The 22,407-nt window shown below is 45.4% G+C and overlaps 2 protein-coding genes across 10 annotated transcripts in view; one reads left to right on the top strand and one right to left on the bottom strand.

Annotated features, from left to right (window-relative positions):
- Window positions 1–7,466, top strand: part of ssx2ipa (synovial sarcoma, X breakpoint 2 interacting protein a) — a 78,586-nt gene extending 71,120 nt beyond the window's left edge. For 7 of the 9 annotated variants that reach the window (XM_080195105.1, XM_080195102.1, XM_080195100.1 and 4 more), the window contains 2 exons: window positions 5,918–6,089; window positions 6,652–7,466. In XM_080195105.1, the coding sequence (XP_080051231.1) occupies window positions 5,918–6,089; window positions 6,652–6,865 (386 nt within the window). In that variant the 3' untranslated portion in view covers window positions 6,866–7,466. The remainder of the gene's footprint in view (window positions 1–5,917; window positions 6,090–6,651) is intronic. The other 2 variants (XM_080195106.1, XM_080195107.1) reach the window with 2 other exon arrangements.
- Window positions 7,467–18,722: 11,256 nt separating this feature from the next.
- LOC145348284 (vitellogenin-like) overlaps window positions 18,723–22,407 on the bottom strand; it is a 75,221-nt gene continuing 71,536 nt past the window's right edge. The window contains exon 35 of the mRNA XM_080196486.1: window positions 18,723–18,832. Within this exon, the coding sequence (XP_080052612.1) occupies window positions 18,723–18,832 (110 nt within the window). The remainder of the gene's footprint in view (window positions 18,833–22,407) is intronic.

The following is a 22,407-nucleotide window of genomic DNA, read 5'->3' on the forward strand; positions in this document are numbered from 1 at the left end:
GATGCCCTGGCCGATGAAGGCAAGCATGTCTGACAAATTTACTGGAATTTACTGGAGTTCTATGAGGATGTGTCTAGGGCGGTGGATAGAGGAGAGCCGGTGGATGTGGTCTTTCTGGATTTTCAGAAGGCGTTTGACAAGGTACCTCACAGGAGGTTATTGCAGAAGGTCAGGGGACAGGGAGTTGGGGGTAGGGTGTTAGCGTGGATAGAGGATTGGTTGTCAAATAGGAGGCAGAGAGTGGGGGTCAATGGGTGCCATTCGGATTGGCGGATGGTGACTAGTGGAGTGCCTCAGGGGTCGGTGCTGCGGCCTCAGCTATTTACCATTTATATAGATGATATGGAGGAGGGAACCGAGTGTAGGGTGTCAAAATTTGCTGATGCCACCAAGATTGGAGGAAAGGCAAATTGTGCGGAGGGTGTGGAGAGTCTACAGAAGGATCTAGATAGGCTGGGCGAATGGGCCAGGAAATGGCAAATGGAATTTAATGTTGGCAAGTGCGAGGTGGTCCACTTTGGTAGGAATAATGGTAGGAAGGATTATCACTTACATGGCGAAAAACTGCAGCAGGCGATGGTGCAGAGGGACCTCGGGGTCCTTGTGCATGAGTCGCAAAAACCCAGCTTGCAGGTGCAGCAGGTGATCAGGAAGGCGAATGGGATGCTGGCCTTAGCGAGGGGGATTGAATATAAAAGTAGGGAGGTCTTGCTGCGGCTGTATAGGGCATTGGTGAGGCTGCAGCTGAAGTACTGTGTGCAGTTTTGGGCGCTGTACTTACGCAAGGATATTTTGGCCTTGGAGGGAGTGCAGAGGAGGTTTACTAGGCTGATGCTGGAGTTGAGGGGGTTGAGCTATGAGGAGAGGCTGAATAAACTAGGCTTGTACTCGTTAGAGTTTAGAAGAATGAGGGGAGATCTCATTGAGACGTATAAGATGATGAATGGGATGGATAGGATAGAGGTGGAGAGACTCTTCCCACTCAGAAAGGATAATAGGACTAGGGGGCACAGCCTCAAGATAAAGGGGGGGCGGTTTAGAACGGAGTTGAGGAGGAACTTCTTCACTCAAAGGGTGGTGAATCTCTGGAATTCTCTGCCCGTTGAAGTGGTGGAGGCTGCCTCGCTAAATATTTTTAAGATGCGGGTTGATGGGTTTTTGATAAGAGAGGGAATTAAGGGTTATGGGGAGAGGGCGGGAATGTGGAACTGAGCCACGACAGATCAGCCATGATCTTATTGAATGGCGGGGCAGGCTCGAAGGGCTAGATGGCCTACTCCTGCTCCTATTTCTTATGTTCTTATGCCGCCTTGACTATCTTCTCCGCCTGCATTGCCACTTTCAGTGACCTGTGTACCTGTACACCCCGATCTCTTTGCCTATCAATACTCCTAAGGGTTCTGCCATTTACTGTATCTTTCCTATCTGTATTAGACCTTCCAAAATGCATTACCTCACATTTTATCGGGGTGAAACTCCATCTGCCATCTCTCCGCCCAAGTGTCCAACCAATCTATATCTTGCTGTATCCTCTGATGGTCCTCATCGCAATCTGCAAATCCAGCAACGTTTGTGTCATCTGCAAACTTACTAATCAACCCAGTTACATTTTCCTCCAAATCATCAAACAACAAAGGTCTCAGCACTGATCCCTGAGGCACGCCATTTGTCACAGCCCTCCATTCAGAAATGCACCCTTCCACTGCTACCCTCTGTCTTCTTTGACCAAACCGGTTCTATATTCACCTTGCCAGCCCATCTCTGATCCCATGCAACTTCACCTTCTGCACCAGTCTGCCATGAGGACCTTGTCAAAGGCCTTACTGAAATGATGTAGACAATATTAACTGCTCTAGCCTCATCAATCATCTTCGTCACTTCCTCGCAAAACTCGATCAAGTTCATAACACACTATCTCCCCTTCACAAAACTATGTTGCCTCTCACTTCTTTCCAAGTGGGATTAAATCCTGTTTTGAAGAGTCCTCTTTAATAATTTCCCTACCACTGATGTAAGGTTCACCGGCCTGTAATTACCTGGATTATTCTTGCTACGCTCCTTAAACAAAGGAACAAGCTTTCGGGGTGTCTCCCTTCTTCAGATTCACCTGACGAAGGGTGAAACCCTGAAAGCTTGAGGTTACTATCAAATAAATCGGTTGGACTTAAACCTGGTGTTGTCAGACTTCTTACTGTATTTACCCCAGTCCAACGCCGGTATTGATCCACCGAGGGGTTGAGGTGTCTATTTTAACGCCAGGAGTGTAGTAAATAAGGTAGATGAGCTTGGGGTGTGGATTGCTGCTTGGGAATGTGATGTGGTGGCCATTACAGGGACTTGGATATCTCAGGGACAGGACTGGGTACTTCAGGTGCCAGGATTCAGATGCTTCAGGAAGGACAGGATTGAGGGCAAAAGAGGTGGTGGAGTGGCACTGTTGATCAGGGACAGTGTCATGGCTGCAGAGAAGGACGATGCCGTGGAGGGACTGCCAACAGAGTCATTGTGGGTGGAAGTTAGGAACAGCAAAGGGTCGATAACTTTGGGTGTATTCTATAGGCCGCCCAATAGTGACAGGGAAGCTGAGGTGCAGATAGGGAAACAGATCCTAGCGCGATGTAGTAATAACAGAGTTGTCGTGATGGGAGACTTTAATTTCCCAAACATCGACTGGAATATCCCAAGGGAAGGGGTTTGGATGGGGAGGAGTTTGTTAGGTGTGTTCAGGAGGGGTTCCTGACACAGTACGTGGATAAGCCTATGAGAGGAGAGGCTGTACTTGACCTGGTGCTGGCTAATGAACCAGGACAGGGGTCGGATCTCTCGGTTGGAGAGCATCTTGGGGATGGAGATCATAATTCTATCTCCTTCACGCTAGCATTGGAAAGAACATAAGAACATAAGAAATAGGAGCAGGAGTAGGCCATCTAGCCCTTCGAGCCTGCCCCGCCATTCAATAAGATCATGACTGATCTGTCGTGGCTCAGTTCCACATTCCCGCCCTCTCCCCATAACCCTTAATCCCCTTGCCTATCAAAAACCCATCAACCCGCGTCTTAAAAATATTTAGCGAGGCAGCCTCCACCACTTCAACGGGCAGAGAATTCCAGAGATTCACCACCCTTTGAGTGAAGAAGTTCCTCCTCAACTCCGTTCTAAACCGCCCCCCCATAGGATCAGGCAGGCTAGGAAGGTGTTTGCCTGGAGTAAGGGGAAATATGAAGACATCAGGCAGTTAATTGGACAAATAAACTGGAAGGAGGCGTTCTTGGGGAAAAGTACAGAAGGATGGTGGCGGATATTCAAGGAATGTTTGACTGGAGCTCTGCACGATAATGTTCCGATGAGACAAGGAGGTTTTGGTAGGGCGCGGGAACCGTGGTGCACGAAGGTTGTGGTGAACCTAGTCAGGAAGAAAGGAAAGGTGTATAAAAGGCTCAGAGAGCTAGGAGATGGTAAGGATCTAGAGGAGTATAAGGCTTGTAGAAAGGAGCTTAAAAAGGAAATTAGGAGAGCCAGAAGGGGTCATGAGAAGGCCTTGGCAGGTAAGATTAAGGAGAAACCCAAGGCCTTCTACAAACATGTAAAAAGTAAAAGGGTGAGAAGAGAAGGGATAGGACCTATAAAAGGTGAAGAGGGAAAAGTCTGTGTGGAACTGGAAGAATTGGCAGAGGTGCTTAATGAGTACTTTGCCTCGGTATTCACGGTGGAAAGTGATCTGGGAGGTTGTACTGCAGGTTTGCGGCAGTCTGAAAAGATTATGTGGATGTTAAGGAAGAGGATGTGTTAGAACTTTTAAACTCTATCAAGGTAGACAAGTCGCCGGGACCGGATGGGATGTACCCCAGGTTACTGTGGGAGGTGAGGGAAGTGATTGCAGAGCCCCTGGTGATGATCTTTTTGACGGAGACGGGAGAGGTTATGGAGGATTGCGGATGTGGTTCCTATTTTCAAGAAAGGGAACAGGGATAGCCCGGGAAATTACCGACCGGTGAGTCTGACCTCAGTGGTTGGTAAGTTGATGGAGAGGCTTCTGAGGGACAAGATTTATGAGCATTTGGAGAAGTTTAGAATGATCAGAAATAGTCAACATGGTTTTGTCAAGGGCAGATTGTGCCTTACGAGCCTAGTTGAGTTCTTTGAGAATGTGACTGAGCACATTGACGAAGGAAGAGCGGTAGACGTGGTTTACATGGACTTCAGCAAGGCGTTTGATAAGGTCCCCCATGCAAGACTTCTTGAGAAGGTGAGAGGACATGAGATCCAGGGGGCTTTGGCCTTGTGGATCCAGAACTGGCTTGCCTGCAGAAGGCAGAGAGTGGTGGTGGATGGGTCTTTCTCTGCATGGAGGTCGGTCACCAGTGGAGTGCCCCAGGGATGTGTTCTAGGACCCTTGCTGTTTGTCATTTTCATAAATGACCTGGATAAGGAAGTGGAGGGATGGGTTAGCAAGTTCGCAGACGATACGAAGGTTGGTGGTGTTGTGGATGGTCTGGAGGGATGTCAGAAGTTGCAGCGTGACTTAGGATGCAAGACTGGGCGGTGAATTGGCAGATGGACTTTAACGCAGATAAATGTGTAGTGGTCCATTTTGGCAGGACCAATGGGATGAAGGAATACAATATCCAGGGTAGGAGTCTCTGCTGTGTTGAAGAGCAGAGGGATCTTGGGGTCCGGGTCCATAGGACTCTTAAATCCGCCTCGCAGGTGGAGGATGTGGTCAAGAAGGCGTATGGTGTACTGGCCTTCATTAATCGAGGGATTGAGTTTAGGAGTCGGGAGGTAATGCTGCAACTTTATAAGACCCTTGTCAGACCCCACTTGGAGTACTGTGTGCAGTTCTGGTCGCCTCACTATAGGAAGGACGTGGAAGCTATTGAAAGGGTGCAGAAGAGATTTACAAGGATGTTGCCTGGATTGGGAGGCATGCCTTATGAAGATAGGTTGAGGGAGCTGGGACTCTTCTCCCTGGAGAGACGAAGGTTGAGAGGCAACCTGATAGAGGTTTATAAGATATCGAGAGGAATAGATAGGGTGGATTCTCGGAGGCTATTTCCCAGGGCTGAAATGGTCGCTATGAGAGGACACAGATTTAAGGTGCAGGGAAGCAAGTACAGAGGAGATGTTAGGGGTAAATTTTTCACTCAGAGGGTGGTGAGTGAATGGAATCGGCTGCCGTCGGTGGTGGTGGAGGCGAACTCGCTGGGGTCTTTTAAGAGACTTCTGGATGAGTATATGGGATTGGGGGTTATAGATAGGTCTATGGCTTAGTAGGTATACAAGTGATCGGCGCAACTAGTGGGCCGAAGGGCCTGTTTGTGCTGTAGTGTTCTATGTTCTATCTCCACATCACGACCTCTCCTGTAGCCAGTGTGGATACAAAGATTTCTCAAGGCCCCAGCAATTTCTTGCCTTGCCTCTCTCAGAATTCTGGGGTATGTCCCATCAGACCCTGGGGACTTTTCCTCCCACAGTCTGAAAGATGTGCTGGTTAGGGAGCATTGGCCATGCTAAATTCTCCCTCAGTGTACCCAAACAGGCACCAGACTGTGGCAACGAGGGGAATTTCACAGTAACTTCATTGCAGTGTTAATGCAAGCCTTACTTGTGACTAAATTAATTTTACTTTTTTTTAAGTGATCAAGTTATGAATGAATGTTGTGATTATTAATGATGCCTGTAATTACTGTGGCTGATATTTGATTATTGCGGCTCATTACTGCACTCTTGGGATTTCACTGGCTCAAATCAAGCTTGAATGTCAGTCTCTCAACATTTCCTGTATAAAAATCAACCCCATGATTTATGGCATAAAATATTGGTCTCAAAATTCAGCTTTTATGAATACATATGGTGTACTAACTACACCTCCATTTATTTGATTAATTACAGTTGTAAAAATTGAGTTATCCTCTAGGTGCTGAGCAAGAGAAGCACAAGATACAATCACAGCCAAATATGTCTGCTTACCTCCGACCTAACACAGCTCCAGTAACTACACCTGAACCTTCAAGTACCAAATTTCCTCCAATAAATAGTGCCACATCCACAGAAACGGGTCGAACAGTACACCTCACTCCAGGAACTAGGTGTGTAACAAGCCTCTGCTTCATTTTTGCGTGTCTTGTCTTTTGATGGTACATTAATGGTAGGAACATGAGTTTAGCAATGGGAATTGATGGTAGGAACGTGAGTTTAGCAATGGGAATTGATGAGAGAAAGTACTCAGTTACACTAAATTGCAAAGCAGCAGCAAGAATCTCAAAGTTTCAATCCTTCAGTCAGCCCAATATCTTGTTAGAATTTCTCTATTTCCACACCTGTGACTTTTTGGGGGGGGAGAGTTGGTTTTGTGAAGGGAGGTGGGGTCCAGAGACTAAGAGCTCTCCAGATCAGAATCGAAATATAAAATGCTATCTCTTACCTGCTGGCTGACTGAAAAGAATACTGCAGTGGTTCAAGAAGACCATCACCACCTTCTCAAAAGCAATTAGGACGAGGCAACAAATGCAATTTCCAAAAATCTATTAGATTAGATTGATCTGATTTCAGTTATTTGTTTTTTTCAAATTAGATCACAGATCTTTGGTCTAAATGTAGGTGAATGCAGTCTGGATTGGTGTGTAATGTTTTTGTTAATTTTCATTGCAGCTCAAAACTTGTACCAAAAAGAGGAAGCGTGGGCAGTTACGATGTAAAGAGAAACAGTGGTGGGGCGGCTCATGAGAAGTGCAGGAACATTTCAAGGCCCAGCTCTGATCACCGCTATTATAACGGGTGTTCTACGCTTTGGAACCATTCACAAGAGGATAGCGATTTGGATGAAAATTCTCCACATTCTGCAAATGAGTCTAATCTGAAATGACTAGTGCAGGAACTGACTCTAGATTCTGGACGTGTATCTTGGGTTCTCGGAATGTAGTATTCTATTTAAATGATGCACTTGCATTTAGACATGTCATGGTGACATTTGAACTGGAAATCGCTTCAAGCAGCACTTTGTATGTTGAGTGGAAACTATTGAGAGTTGTGAGTAGGGAGCCTGTTTGACTTCTAGTTTTCCGTAGGGGCACTGTTTATGTCTAAGTGGGTTAAAAGAATTTCATTATTAAATAAATGGGTTTTTGGTGTTCTCTCTTTCACTACTGATTTTATTTAAGGACTAGCGCAAACTTATTTTTTAAAGATTTTTAATAAATGTTTTGATGATTTTTGAATCTGTTTATGTAGGATATATGAACCACTGGAGCAGCTGAAAAAATGTTTTTGTTTAAAACTTTGGCAATGCTCAAATGTCTTGCACGTGTCAAATTATTACTACCAGCAACAGTTGCTCGACTTAAATTAAGTCCTTGTGAAGTGTTCTGATGATTTTAATTTGATTTTTTTTTCGAAGCTAGGTGCTGCTTTAAATGTAACACATTTTCTTTGTCTCTGAAAGAAGGGATGTTAATAAAATGTGTGTTCACAGGAGATCTGCCATAGAACTTTTTATTCAAGGATTTGAAACTATGAAGTTCTTGTTTGAATTCAACCATTGCTTGAAAAGTTTACTGGCTAAGTATATAGAATCATAGCATCATAGAACATTACAGCGCAGTACAGGCCCTTTGGCCCTCGATGTTGCGCCGACCAGTGGAACCGATCTCATGGCCCTCTAACCCAAACTATTCCAATGTTATCCATATGCCTATCCACTGACCATTCGAACGCCCTTAAAGTTGGCGAGTCCACAACTGCTGCAGGCAGGGCATTCCACACCCTTACTACCCTCTGAGTGAAGAACCTACCTCTGACACCGTCCTATAATTACTACCCCTTAATTTAAAGCTATGTCCCCTCGTGTTAGCCATCACCATCCGAGGAAAAAGGCTCTCACTGTTCACCCTGTCGAACCCTCTGATCATCTTGTATGCCTCAATCAGGTCACCTCATAACCTTCTCTCTAATGAAAATAACCTCAAGTTATTTTCCTCATAAGGCCTTCCCACTATACCAGGCAACATCCTGGTAAACCCCCTCTGCACCCTTTCCAATGCCTCAGCATCTTTCTTATGATGCGGCGACTAGAACTGTACGCTATACTCCAAGTGCGACCGCACCAGAGTTTTGTACGGTTGCAGCTGTACCTCACGGGTCCGAAATTCAATCACTACCAATAAAAGCTAACACACTGTATGCCTTAACAACCTTATCAACCTGGGTGCCAACTTTTAGGGAGCTATGCACATGTACCCTGAGATCTCTCTGCTTGTCAACACTACTAAGAGCTCTTCCATTAACCCTATATTCTGTATTCCTGTTACTCTTACCAAAGTGAATCACTTCACACTTTTCCGCATTAAACTCCATTTGCCACCTCTCGGCCCAGCTCTGCAGCTTATCTATGCCCCTCTGCAAACTGTAACATCCATCCTCACTGTCTACAACTCCTCCGACTTTGGTGTCATCAGCAAATTTACTAACCCATCCTTCTACACCCTCATCTGGGTCATTTATAAAAATGACAAACAGCAGTGGCCCCAAAACAGATCCTTGAGGTACACCACTTGTAACTGAACTCCAGGTTGAATATTTCCCATCAACCACCACCCTCTGTCTTCTATCGGCTAGCCAATTCCTGATCCAAACTGCTAAATCACCCTCAATCCCATGCATCTGCATTTTGTGCAATAGCCTACCATGGGGAACCTTATCAAACGCTTTGCTAAAATCCATATACACCACGTCAATTGCCTTACCCTTATCCACCTCTTTTGTCACCTTTTCAAAAAACTCTAAGGTTTGTGAGGCACGACCTACCCTTCACAAAACCGTGTTGACTATCCCTAATCAATTTATTTCTGTCTAGATGATGATAAATCCTATCCCTTATAATTCTTTCCAAAACTTTGCCCACAACAGAAGTAAGGCTCACCGGCCTATAATTCCCAGGATTGTCTCTACTCCCCTCCTTGAACAAGGGAACAACATTTGCTATCCTCCAGTCTTCTGGCACTATACCCGTAGCCAATGACGCCATGAAGATCAAAGCCAAAGGCTCTGCAATCTCCTCCCTAGCCTCCCAAAGAATCCTAGGGTAAATCCCATCTGGCCCAGGGGACTTATCTATTTTCATACTCTCAAGAACCTCAATCCTGTCTAGTCTACAACCCTGTATCACAGTATTCTCCTCGACTACACTGACTTTTTCCTGTGAATACTGATGAAAAATACTCATTCAGTGCCTCCTATCTCTTCAGGAGAAGAGAATCCTACAATGCAGAAGAAGGCCTTTCGGCCCATAAAGTCTGCACTGACCATAATCCCACCCAGGCCCTATCCCCACAACCCCATGCATGAACCCTAGCTTGTCCTGCTGACAGTAAGGGGCAAGTTAGCATGGCCAATCCACCTAACCTGCGCATCTTGGACTGTGGGAGGAAACAGGAGCACCTGGAGGGAACCCTCGCAGACATGGAGAACGTGCAAACTCCACACAGACCAAAGCCAGAAATTGAACCTGGGTCCCTGCTCCAGTGAGGCAGCAGTGTTCACCACTGTACCACCCCAATTTGGGAGGTGGAGTACGCATTTGTGCTTGGAACTTTATGCCGAATCAGAATTAATTCAGCATGTTTGCGCTTCACCTACTGCCATTCTGCTGCCTTCTCATAACCCTGCCCTTTGTTTGCTTTCAATCATATTCCTCTTGAAAGCTTCGTTTCAACCTGCCTCCACCACAGGCAGTACATTCCATACCCTAACCACTCGCTGAGTCAAAATGTTTTATCTCGTAGCTTTTGCTAATATTACGTTCAGGATAGCTTTTTCCTTATTCTTTTGCTGTCTGTAAGCAGATTAAGGCCATAAGACATAGGAGCCAAATTGGGCCACTCGGCCCATCGAATCTGCTATACCATTCAATTGTGGCTGATATTTTTCTCATGCCTTTTCCCCATAACCCCTGATCCCCTTAAAGACACTCATTGACCTGACCTCCACAGGCTTCTGTGGCAAAGAGTTTCACAGATTCACGACACTCTGGCTGAAGAAATTCCCCCTCAATTCTGTTTTAAAGGATTGTTTAAACTTTTTAAAGATGCTTTATGTTTTAAAAATAATCTGTGGCTTTTATTCCAAAAACCTTCTGTTAAATTTTAGTGACTTATAGCAAACACTCTTAGCAATAAATTGGAAGTTTAGTTTATTCTCACATGGGGATGCTGTGCTCTCTCGTTCACCCAAATCCTGTCCGGAAAAGGGTGGGCGTGTGGTTTCCCTGACACTGACTTTCCAGACGTGCAGAATTCGTTCAAAGGTGATAGTGATAGAGTGAGATGGCATCGATGCTCAAAGCCTTTGCTAGGCAAGTAATGGCCAGTGCCTTCCAGTTAAACAGGCTGGGAGGGTGGTGGGTGTCTAGAATTTGCTGTTTGGTTTGGTGGTGGAGACAGAAATCCTCAACTCATTTTAAAAAGGTATCTGACTCTCTACACCTGAAGTGCTGTAACCTGAAAGGCTATGGACCAGTGCTAGAAGGTGGGATTAGAATGGATGGCTTTTTTTTCAGCCAATGCAAACATAAGAGGCTGACTGGCACTGTGATTAGCACTGCTGCCTCTCAGTGCCTTGGACCTGAGTTCGATTCTCGGCTTGGCTCATTGTCCGTGTGGAGTTTGCATAATTTCCCCGTGTCTGTGAGGATTTCCTCTGGGTGCTCTGGTTTCCTCCCACAGTCCTAAAATGTGCGGATTAGGTTAATTGGCCCTTTATTGTCAGGCAGATTAGGAGGGTAAATATATGGAGCTATGGGAATAGGAGCTGGGTGGGATTGTTGTTGGTGCAGGCTCAATAGGCCAAATGGTCTCTTTCTGCACTGGTGATTCTCTGAATGGCCTCTCTCTCTGTGCTATAGCTTTTCTATGGTTTATTTTTCTCCACTTTTTTGAACACCATTGTCATATTTGCAGTCCCCTGGCAGCATTCCCACACCCAAGCTGGATTGAAAATATTTCTATTTTTATCTTGGCTTCTCAGTAGCTGAAGGTGCATTCCATCTGGACAGGATGACTTGTTAACTGAGCAAAAAAGATCTGTTTAGCAATTCTTTTTTCCTATCTATTTTTACTCTATCTAACATCTTTATTTCCCAGCCAACCTGCAATATTAACAAGGTCCTCTTTTTGTGAAGACCGATTGCAAAGCCAAAACCTCAGTCAAACCTTCTGCCTCCGTTAGGGACGAGAGCAGAAATCTTCAAATCTCCCACAACATTTCTTCAGAAACATAGAAGGTAGGAGTAGGGTATTTGGCTTTGAGCTTGCTCCACCATTCATTTTGATCATCACTGAAAAATGTCCTGATGTTGTGTGGAAATTTTAAAGATAGCCAATTGTGTCTTAAGCTAAGACAGTTCAAAACTCGCAAGGCAAATATCTCAGCAAAGATGTAACAACGTTTATTTAAGAAATAAGACATAGAAACAAACGAGCGTACAGCCGACCAGAGATTTCCAAAGAGTTAAATAGCTCTGGGAATAGAGCGACAGAACCTCTCAAAGATCTGAAGTAGATCAGAGTCAAATACAGATTAATTACAGCTTTTTCTAATCAATAATTCCACCTTTCGTTAGCTTAAAATCAATTTAAGTTATTTAACAACACAAATCTCTCGTACCTCAGCTGACCATATGATACTTAATAGTACGGTGATATTTTATTCATCCAACTTAGTCTGGATGCATCTACTTGGCTCTGACTTCTCCTGTTGCCCGGTAACAGCAAAAGCTACCGTCAGGTCAAAGTGGATATTCCCACTGGCTCACTGCCTAGTTAAATAGACATGTGTTCCTGCATCCAGGGGCATATCTATCCTTGTGTCTGGGCAGTGAAAGCACCTCTTCATTATTGTTGCAATATGTTTCCTGAAAGGAATCCTCCCGCTAAGACTGCTGACTAACTAGTTCCCAGACCTCTGGTTTTAAACTCACGACATTTATCACCATGCCTTTCGGTAACTTTGCTTGGCTGAAGTGAACATTTAAACTACATTTAAAATATCAGCATATATGTTTTGCAATCATAACTACTTGTTTTAATTGTCTTACTACATTCACTTGTGTAAAGTGTTTGTATTGGCTTGTCCTAAGAATCATTTAACTCCTAACTGATTTTGTGAGCTCGGAAAGACTGCATTCTGCCTATAAATTTTATTAACTGGTTAGAAATCCCCTTCCGTTCCTGATTTTCCCCCATATTCCTTGATCCCATAGCCCCGAGAGCTGAATCCAATTTCTTCCTGAAATCCGACAATGTTTTGGCTTCAACTTTCTGTGGTAGTGAATTTCATATGTTCACCCCCCTCTGGGTGAAAAAATTTCTCTTCCCTTTAGTTCTATAAGGTTTACCCCTAATCCTCAAACTATGGTCTCTCATTCTGGACTCCCCCAACGTTTGGAACATTCTTTCTGAACCTACCCTGTCTAACCCTGTTAGAATTTTGTAAGATTCTATGAAATCCCCTCTCTCCTAAACTCCAGTGAATATATTCCTAACTGACTTAGTCTCTACTCAAATGACAGACCTGCCATCCCAGGAATCAGCCTGGTAAACTTTTGCTGTGATCCCTGTATAACAAGAACATCCTTCCTCATCAACGCCCTATACAACTGCAGCAAAAATCCCTCTCCATGTACTCGGCCAAAATACCATCCACCCCTCTCAACTTACACCCCTTCAAGTAATAATAGGAAGACAAATTATTATCACAATGAATACCCTCACATTTATCCACATTCTACTGTATCTGCCATGCAGATGGCCACACACTCAGCCTGTCCAAATCACGCTGAAGCATCTCTGTATCCTCCTCATTACTCGCCCTCCGACCCAACTTCGTATCATCTGCAAATTTGGAGAAAATACATTCAATTCCCTCTTCCAAATCATTAATATATAATGTGAACAGTTGGGGCTCTAGCACAGAATCTTGTGGAACCTCACAAGTCACTACCAATCAGAAAAAGACCAATTTATGCCAACGTTTTGCTTTTTATCTGCTAACCGGCTTTCTATCCATGTCAAGACGTTACTGCAATCGTACGTGCTTTAACTTTACATAGTAGTCTGTTATGTGAGACCTTGTTGAAAGCTTTCTGAAAGTCTATATAAACTACATCCACTGGTTCTCCTTGGCCAACTCTACAGTTACAGCTTCAAAGAATTCCAATAGATTCGTAAAGTGTAATTTCCCTTTTGTAAATCCATGCTGATTTTGTCTATACCACTGCCTTCCAAGTGCTGAGTTATGAAATTGTTAATAATAGACTCCAGCAACTTCCCCAGTACTGATGTTAGACTTGCTGGTCTATAGTTCCTTGTTTTCTCTCCACCTCCCTTACATTAGCTATCCTCCAACCCATAGGAGCTATTTTCGAGTCCAAAGAATTTTGGACAATATCCAACAATGGATCTACTATTTCCAGGGCCACTAAGTATTCTGGGCTGCAGATTATCAGGACCTGGAGATTTATCCACCTTCAATCCTATCAATTTCCCCAAAACCATTTCTCTACTAATGCTGATTTCCTTCAGCTCCTCACTAAAACTTGTTTCTCTCAGCACTTCAAGTAGGTTATTGAAAACATGGAGTTGCTGTTAATGCTTATAAAAGACTTTTGGGTTCCTGTTGATTTAGTTTTTGTAGCTGCTTTGTCCTTTTTTTTAAGAAAAATCTACTTTCAGTTTCCACCGTCCTTGCCTAATGCTGCCTGGTTTTCTACATCAATATTTGTCACAGTCTTCCTTTTCCCTGTTTTATTTTGACCTCTGTTTCCATGGTCAGCCAGGACCTCGAGTTTTGCGTCTCCAATGAATGGCAATATGATGGGTTTACAATCCGATGTCTGCCATAAATAATTCCCATTGCTTGTTTACTATATTCCTGGCCAATCTTTCTTACCAGTCCAGCTGTGCCAAATGCTTGCTGAAATCACTGCATTATATTTAGTGCTAATTATTTACTCGTGAACGGGGGTGGCTTCCTGCTGAGAAGCTGGAACCAAATACAGGCTGTTATAATAATCAATATTAAATTGCATTTGTGCAACCTAGCCAATGATGCCCACATCCTGTAAATTTAACAATATCATCCAAAGCCAACAAATCCAGTCATTATGGAGATTAGGATTCCCCGTTGGTATTCCAAGTGAGACTTGATGTAGGTCTTGGAAAAGGGGAAAAGTCTTACCTTAGATTCATTTATCATATAGATGCACCCCACGCCCTATTTGCTTTGTAGCATTGCAGAGAATGACGACACTGTAAAAATGTTACTGAACCCATAATCCAGAGGACAGGAATAATAATCCAGCATTACCAATTGAAATCACACCATGACAGCTACTGGAATTTAAATTCAATTCATAAATCTTGAATTAAAAGTGATACCAGTGATAATAATCCTGAAACTACTGGTTAATCATAAAAATCCATTTGGTTCATTCATACTCTTTAGGAAAGGAAATCTGCCAGCCTTATCTGATCTGGCCTATCCAGATGTACAGCAATGTGGTTGACTCTTAATTACCCCTCTGAAATGGCCTAGCAAGCCACTGTGTTGCATTCTGTACCTGTCCAGATTGTTGCAGTAGAATGTCCAAATCTCTTCCTTTCTCCACTTCCATTCTTTTCCTGAAAGATTCATGAATGTTGAGCATGTGCAACATTGCATTTACCCAATTAAACGTAAGCCAGACATAAGCCCAAGCTCCCAACACAATCAGATTAACCTTCCATACTGAGATCTGATGGGCTGGCACAGTGGTTAGCATTGCTGCCTCACAGCACCAGGGACTCAGGTTTGTGTCTCGCCTTGGGTAACTGTGTGAAGCCTGCACCTTCTCCTGTGTCTGTGTGGGTCTCCTCTGTGTGCTCCAGTTTCCTCCCACAGTCCGAAAGATGAGCTGGTTAGGCGCATTGCTAAATTCTGTACTTGATCAGGCGCCAGAGTGTGGCGATTAGGGGACTTTCACAGTAACCTCATTGCAGTATTAATGTAAACCTACTTGTGACATTAATAAGTAAATTCTAAAGCTGAAGCAATCCAGCACTGTCTGCAGTCCCTTACACATTTTATCATCTACAAATATACAGATCATGGCCGAACACCAACATCCCGATCAATAATAACATTACAAAGAGCAACAATCTGAACATTAGCCTCTGTGGGACATGACAGATGACTTTTCCAGACAGATACAAATCCACTTATAACTTGTATTTTGTCTGTTCCTTTCCTGTTTATATGTTGGTAAAAGATTTTTAGGAATGTCTATTTATTCTGTGAAATACTTGATTATCTTTTGGACATATACCGAGGACTTTATTAATTGTCAGACATTGTGGGCAGAATTTTCCTGTCCTGCTGACCATGGGGTGGACCATGTGAAGCTCTGTTGACCTCGGGTGGGAATTTCCAGCCTTGAAGTGAGCATGGCCAGAAAATCCCACCCATAATATGTAACATCATGGTGTTATATAGTTTGTCCTTACGCGCTGGTGTTTAAAATTCTCATTCTTATTATCACCTCTCTCTCTCTATGGCCTGACCACTCCCTCCAGTTCTAAACCCTCAGAATCTTGGCAGTTCTGAAATTTTGGCATCTTGAGCGTCCAAACTTTAGTTCCTTCACCATCGGTGGACATGTCTGCAACTACTTAAGGCCTATTTTTCTGGAATTGCCTTCCCTAAACTTCTCTGTCTCTGCATCGGTCTGTCTCTGCATCTATCTGTCTGTCTCTGCGTCTGTCTATCTGTCTGTTTCTGTATCTGTCTATCTCTGTCTCTGTGACTGTCTATCTGTCTGTCCCTGTTTCTGTCCATCTCTGTCTCTGTCCCTGTCTGTCCATCTGTCTTTCTCACTCCTTGAAAACACTCCTTAAAACACTCATACCTCTTTGTGGGTTAGTGTCAAATTTTATTTGGCAATGATTTCTATGAAGCAGCTTGGGCTGTTTTATGATGTTAAAGTATGCCATTTAATGCAAGTTGTTATTACTTTCAGCAAGGACCTTAATACGAAAAGAAATTGAAAGAACTAGGAATGGCCACAGATCAATATTCCTGATATTGATATTATTCCTAATGTTAAGAATAATCAGTCAGTTTTCTTATAGATAAAAGCAAATTACTGCAGATGCTGAAATCTGAAACCAAAAGAGCAAACGCTGGAAAATCTCAGCAGGTCTGGCAGTATCTGGAAAGAGAGGAAAGAGCTGATGTTTTGAGCATAAGATAAAGGTACACGGAGTTGGGGGTAAAGTATTAGTGTGGACTGAGGATTGGCTATCTAACAGAAAGTAGAGAGTCGGAATAAATGGGTGCTTTTCTGGTTGGCAGTTGGTGACTAGTGGCGTGCTGCAGGGATCGGTGCTGGGGCCTCAACTGTTTACCATATACATAGACGATCTGGAGGAGGGGACCGAGTGTAGAGTAACAAATTTTGTGGATGACACAAAGGTGAGTGGGAAAGCAAATTGCGTGGAGGACACAGAAAGTCTGCAGAGAGATTTGTAAAGGCAAAGTGAGTGGGCGAGAATCTGGCAGATGGAATATAACGTTGGTAAGTGTGAGGTTATCCACTTTGGAAGGAATAATAGTAAAATGGATTATTATTTAAATGGTGAAAAATTACAACATGCTACAGTGCAGAGGGACCTGGGAGTCCTTGTGCATGAATCACAAAAACTCAGTCTGCAGGTGCAGCAGGTGATCAAAAAGGCAAATGGAATGTTGGCCTTTATCGCAGGGGAGATGGTATATAAAAGCAGGGGGGTCTTGCTGCAATTATACAAGGTACTGGTGAGGCTGCACCTAGAGCACTGTGTGCAATTTTGGTCCCCTTATTTAAGAAAGAATATATTAGCTTTAGAGGGAGTGGAGAAAAGGTTCGCCAGGTTGATTCTGGAGATGAGGGGGTTAGCTTATGAGGAGAGATTGAGTAGACTGGGCCTGTACTCATTGGAGTTTAGAAGGCTGAGGGGAGACCTTATAGAGACATATAAGATAACGAAGGGGCTCGACAGGGTGGAAGCAGCGAGGTTATTTCCACTTAGAATGGAAACAAGAACTAGGGGGCACAGCCTCAAAATATGGGGGAGTCAATTTAGAACAGAGTTGAGGAGGAACTTCTTCTCCCAGAGGGGAGTGAATCTTTGGAATTCTCTGCCCATTGAGGCAGTGGAGGCTACCTCGTTAAATGTGTTTAACTCACAGATAGATTTTTGACCAATAAGAACATAAGAACATAAGAAATAGGAGCAGGAGTAGGCCATCTGGCCCTTCGAGCCTGCCCCGCCATTCAATAAGATCATGGCTGATCTGTCGCTGCTCAGTTCCACTTTCCCGCCTTCTCCCCATAACCCTTAATCCCCTCTCTTATCAAAAACCAATCAACCCGCGTCTTAAAAATATTTAGCGAGGCAGCCTCCACCACTTCAACGGGCAGAGAATTCCAGAGATTCACCACCCTTTGAGTGAAGAAGTTCCTCCTCAACTCCGTTCTAAACCGGCCCCCTTTTATCTTGAGGCTGTGCCCCCTAGTCCTACTGTCTTTTTTGAGCGGGAAGAGTCTTTCCACCTCTATCCTATCCATCCCATTCATCATCTTATACGTCTCAATGAGATCTCCCCTCATTCTTCTAAACTCTAACGAGTACAAGCCTAGTTTACTCAGCCTCTCCTCATAGCTCAACCCCCTCAACTCCGGTATCAGCCTAGTAAACCTCCTCTGCACTCCCTCCAAGGCCAAAATATCTTTGCGCAGGTGCGGCACCCAAAACTGCACACAGTACTCCAGCTGCGGCCTCACCAATGCCCTATACAGCTGCAGCAAGACCTCCTTACTTTTATATTCAATCCCCCTCGCTATGAAGGCCAGCATCCCATTTGCCTTCCTGACCACCTGCTGCACCTGCAGGCTGGATTTTTAGAGAATTAAAGGTTATGGGGAGCAGGCGGGTAAGTGGAACTGAACTACTATCAGACCAGCCATGTTCTTATTGAATGGCGGAACAGGCTCGAGGGGCCAGATGGCCTACCCCTGCTCCTATTTCTTATGTCCTTATGAGTCCAGATGACCCTTTGTCATCTTTCAATGTTCTTATAGAATCAGTTACTGTCACCATCAAAACAAAAAATAAAGTCCTCCATCTTTCACAACCTCTCAAAGTACCTCACAGCCAATAAAGTACTTTCGAAACGTGTTGTTTAAAAATAGCAGCCAATTTGTGCACAGCAAGCTCCCACAAACAGTAATATGACAACGACCAGAACACCTACTTTTCTTTTGCGATTGTTGAGGGTAAAACATTAATCAGGATATCAGGGATAGCTCCCCTGCTCCTCCTCAAAATAGTGCTGAGGGATCTTTTATATCCACCTGATAGAGCACAGGAGGCCTTGGTTTGCTGCTTTGACAGTATCAGTGTACAATTTTGTGCTAAAGTCCTTGTGAGTGGATGACACAAGTAAATAACTGAAACACGTTTGTTAATTCCACTTCTCAAGAATTAAAGATTTAATTAGAATATATTAATACACACCAAATAACAAACTGTCCAATTACTTTCAAATATTAATATTACAAGAATCTGTATAATAATGAGTTCCACTTGACAACTGTTAGAATAGAGGGATTGCCATCGTTGGGTGAGCAATATCATCCTCCATGTGGAAAGGGTTTATACTTCAGCACAGCGACACAAACAGTCCGTGTGGAAATCCACAGGATGACTCATATCCACAGATTTCTTGCGGGAACTGAACGTAACAGCTGCATCCACAGTGCGATCTGTTAATAGATTAAAACATGCTTGAGTTCTGGTGGAGCTAGTTGAAAGGAAACTACTTGCTTCCTTGTGTGTGTGTGTAATCTGTAGTATATTAAAAGTTTGCAGCTCTTGACTTCTCATTGCTTCCATTTTCACAGAGGGAGGCCATTCGGCCCACCATAGCCATGCTGACTCTTTCAAGAGCTGTCCAGTAATTGCTCTGGAAACAGGGCAGTGAAGGCTCACTAGAGCGTTGGCAGGAATGAATATCTCGATTGAACTTGCCTCCACCACATTTTTAGGCAGGGGCATTGCAGGTCAAAACCACTTGTTGCGAGAGGAAGATTTTCCTCGTCACATTTGCTGTCAGAGAAATGACATTAAAGTTGTGACGGACGGACGGACAGATAGAGAGAAAAGGTTGATCTGTGCACTTGGTCAAACCCGAATCACGGTTAAAACAACAGAATTTCGCTGCATGTTGTTGAGTAGAACAAAGAACAGTACAGCACAGGAACAGGCCCTTCGGCCCACCATGTTTTCCTACCTAGCCCAACTGCCAATATCCCGAATGACTTAATGGGTGGAATTTTATAAGATTTTCTTTTAAAGTGTCCGACTAGGGTGAAAACGGGAGAGCTCCTGATCCATTTTTTGGGTGAGTTTTCACACCCAATCAAAAGTCTTTGAACATATGGGCCAGACTGTTTTCCAGCCGTGAGAGGCAGAGAATGAGGCCTAATTTGCCAGGCGGCCGGCACTCAGATCGGAGCCGCAAACTACACACGGGCAGGAAAAGCAGGGGAAAAAGAAAACAGCTGCTGACAGAACCCTCACGGGCCAGATACAGCCCCCTTCTCCCCCCACGGGCATCAGAGACCCCGCCAATATTGCTGACTCCCTTCGCCCCTCGCTCTCCCCGCCCCACCCACCTCCCTCCACCCACCCGAACCCACCCCTTGCCCCGATGACTGACATGACCCTCTCTCTTCCCTGCCACCCCACTATCACCACACCCCCACCTTCTCCCCCCACCCCCCCCCCCCCCCCCCCCCCGCCTTCACCTGCCTCCACCTGCAAATGCTGACTTGACTCTTCCTGCGTGGTAACAAGGCAAACTGCAGGATTGGGAGGCATGCCTTATGAGGATAGGATGAGGGAGCTGGGGCTCTTCCCCCTGGAGAGACAAAGGATGAGAGGCGACCTGATAGAGGTTTATAAAACGTTGAGAGGTATAGATAGGGTGGATTCTCGGAGGCTATTTCCCAGGGTCGCTACGAGAGGGCACAGGTTTAAGGTGCTGGGAAGCAAGTACAGAGGAGATGTTAGGGGTAAGTTTTTCACTCAGAGGGTGGTGAGCGAGTGGAATCGGCTGCCGTCGGTGGTGGTGGAGGCGAACTCGCTGGGGTCTTTTAAAAGCCTTCTGGATGAGTACATGGGATCTAATGGGATTGGGAATTACAGATAGGTCTATGGATTGGTAGGTGTTGATGTGATCGGCGCAACTTGTGGGCCGAAGGGCCTGTTTGTGCTGTAGTGTTCTATGTTCTATACCTGCTGGAATGTTCTGATAGGTTCTTGACTCACCCAAACTGCCTGCAGCTGATCTGCCCTAACAAGAGACAGCTCCATAAAAACCCCAAGGATGGACAGACAGGTGGGCAGGCAGACAGTGCAGGGAGGAATGGCCTCCAAGAATCGGCTCCTGTTTTTCAGATGTTGACCTGGCCAGGTTGCTAGAGGCGGTATTGGCAAGGCAGGACATAGTCATCCCCTGCCCCCACCTCCCCAACACACACACACATAAGAACATAAGAACATAAGAAATAGGAGCAGGAGTAGGCCACCCAGCCCTTCGAGCCTGCCCCGCCATTCAATAAGATCATGGCTGATCTGTCGCTGCTCAGTTCCACTTTCCCGCCCTCTCCCCATAACCCTTAATCCCCTCTCCTATCAAAAACCCATCAACCCGCGTCTTAAAAATATTTAGCGAGGCAGCCTCCACCACTTCAACGGGCAGAGAATTCCAGAGATTCACCACCCTTTGAGTGAAGAAGTTCCTCCTCAACTCCGTTCTAAACCGCCCCCCTTTTATCTTGAGGCTGTGCCCCCTAGTCCTACTGTCCTTTCTGAGCGGGAAGAGTCTTTCCACCTCTATCCTATCCATCCCATTCATCATCTTATACGTCTCAATGAGATCTCCCCTCATTCTTCTAAACTCTAACGAGTACAAGCCCAGTTTATTCAGCCTCTCCTCATAGCTCAACCCCCTCAACTCCGGTATCAGCCTAGTAAACCTCCTCTGCACTCCCTCCAAGGCCAAAATATCTTTGCGCAGGTGCGGCGCCCAAAACTGCACACAGTACTCCAGCTGCGGCCTCACCAATGCCCTATACAGCTGCAGCAAGACCTCCCTACTTTTATATTCAATCCCCCTCGCTATGAAGGCCAGCATCCCATTCACCTTCCTGACCACCTGCTGCACCTGCAAACTGGGTTTTTGCGACTCATGCACAAGGACCCCGAGGTCCCTCTGCACCGTCGCCTGCTGCAGTTTTTCGCCACGTAAGTAATAATCCTTCCTACCATTATTCCTACCAAAGTGGACCACCTCACACTTGCCAACATTAAATTCCATTTGCCATTTCCTGGCCCATTCGCCCAGCCTATCTAGATCCACTGTCCCACACACACTGTCCCAGAGTAAGGGATGGAAACGCAGCCTGGGAGGTGGTGGCAGCATGCGTTAGTGCCAGGGAGCTGGCCCGGAGAATCAGGAAACTAATAACCAAATCTGGGCAGCACAGGTGAGCGATTTACATCATCCGGCATCCGCCCCCTAAATAACCCCCAGGTCCCCCCACTTCCAGCCCCCAAGCACCTCCCTTTGCCGTGCCCCCTCTCCACCCCCCCCCCCCCGCTCAAGAGTATCACAACGTTTGTCCTCTGAGGGCCACCCCCTGAAACCCGTGCTAACAGATTTGACACGGCTCCTTCTGTCCCCACAGGGGAAGAATACCCATAATCGATGGGAGAGACAAAGATGGGGTGGTGTGCCTGAGATCCGGGTCCTCACCCCCTTTGAGGGCGGGTGCCGGAGCTTGTGGGAGAGGTGGGGATGCAGGCCATTAGTGACAACATGCTTGGGCTGCAGCAGAGAGATGAGCACCTTCCTGCTCCACAGGGGTGTACAGCGATCCCTACCCACCACCCGGATGTGGGCCCAGGTGCCAGCGTGCGTAGGGAGCACACGTTAGGAGTCAGACTAGGCTGCACCAAGGCATCGTCACAATGACGCAAAGCAAGTTGTCATCACCCTCCTGCCTGCCACAGGAACCCGCTAACACAGCGCACCCAGGCCCACCGGGCTGGTGTTGCAATGTTGCAGGAGGTCGTAGGACTTCGCCAGGAGGCAGTGGTGGTGGTGGTGGTGGAGTGGGGAAGGGCAGCAACACAGTCCCCTATTGGCCAAAGCATGTGGTGATCAGGGCCTCTTTGGCCACCCTTGCATGCCTGAATCCTTGCTGCCACCCCTGCAGCGCCTGGGTAGTGTTGCTCATTGGCCTTCTCCTCCTTCTTCTCTTCTTACACTTCC

This window comes from Carcharhinus amblyrhynchos, chromosome 9 (assembly GCF_965287045.1).
Source record: "Carcharhinus amblyrhynchos chromosome 9, sCarAmb.v2.hapA, whole genome shotgun sequence".
NCBI classification, from domain to species: domain Eukaryota; kingdom Metazoa; phylum Chordata; class Chondrichthyes; order Carcharhiniformes; family Carcharhinidae; genus Carcharhinus; species Carcharhinus amblyrhynchos.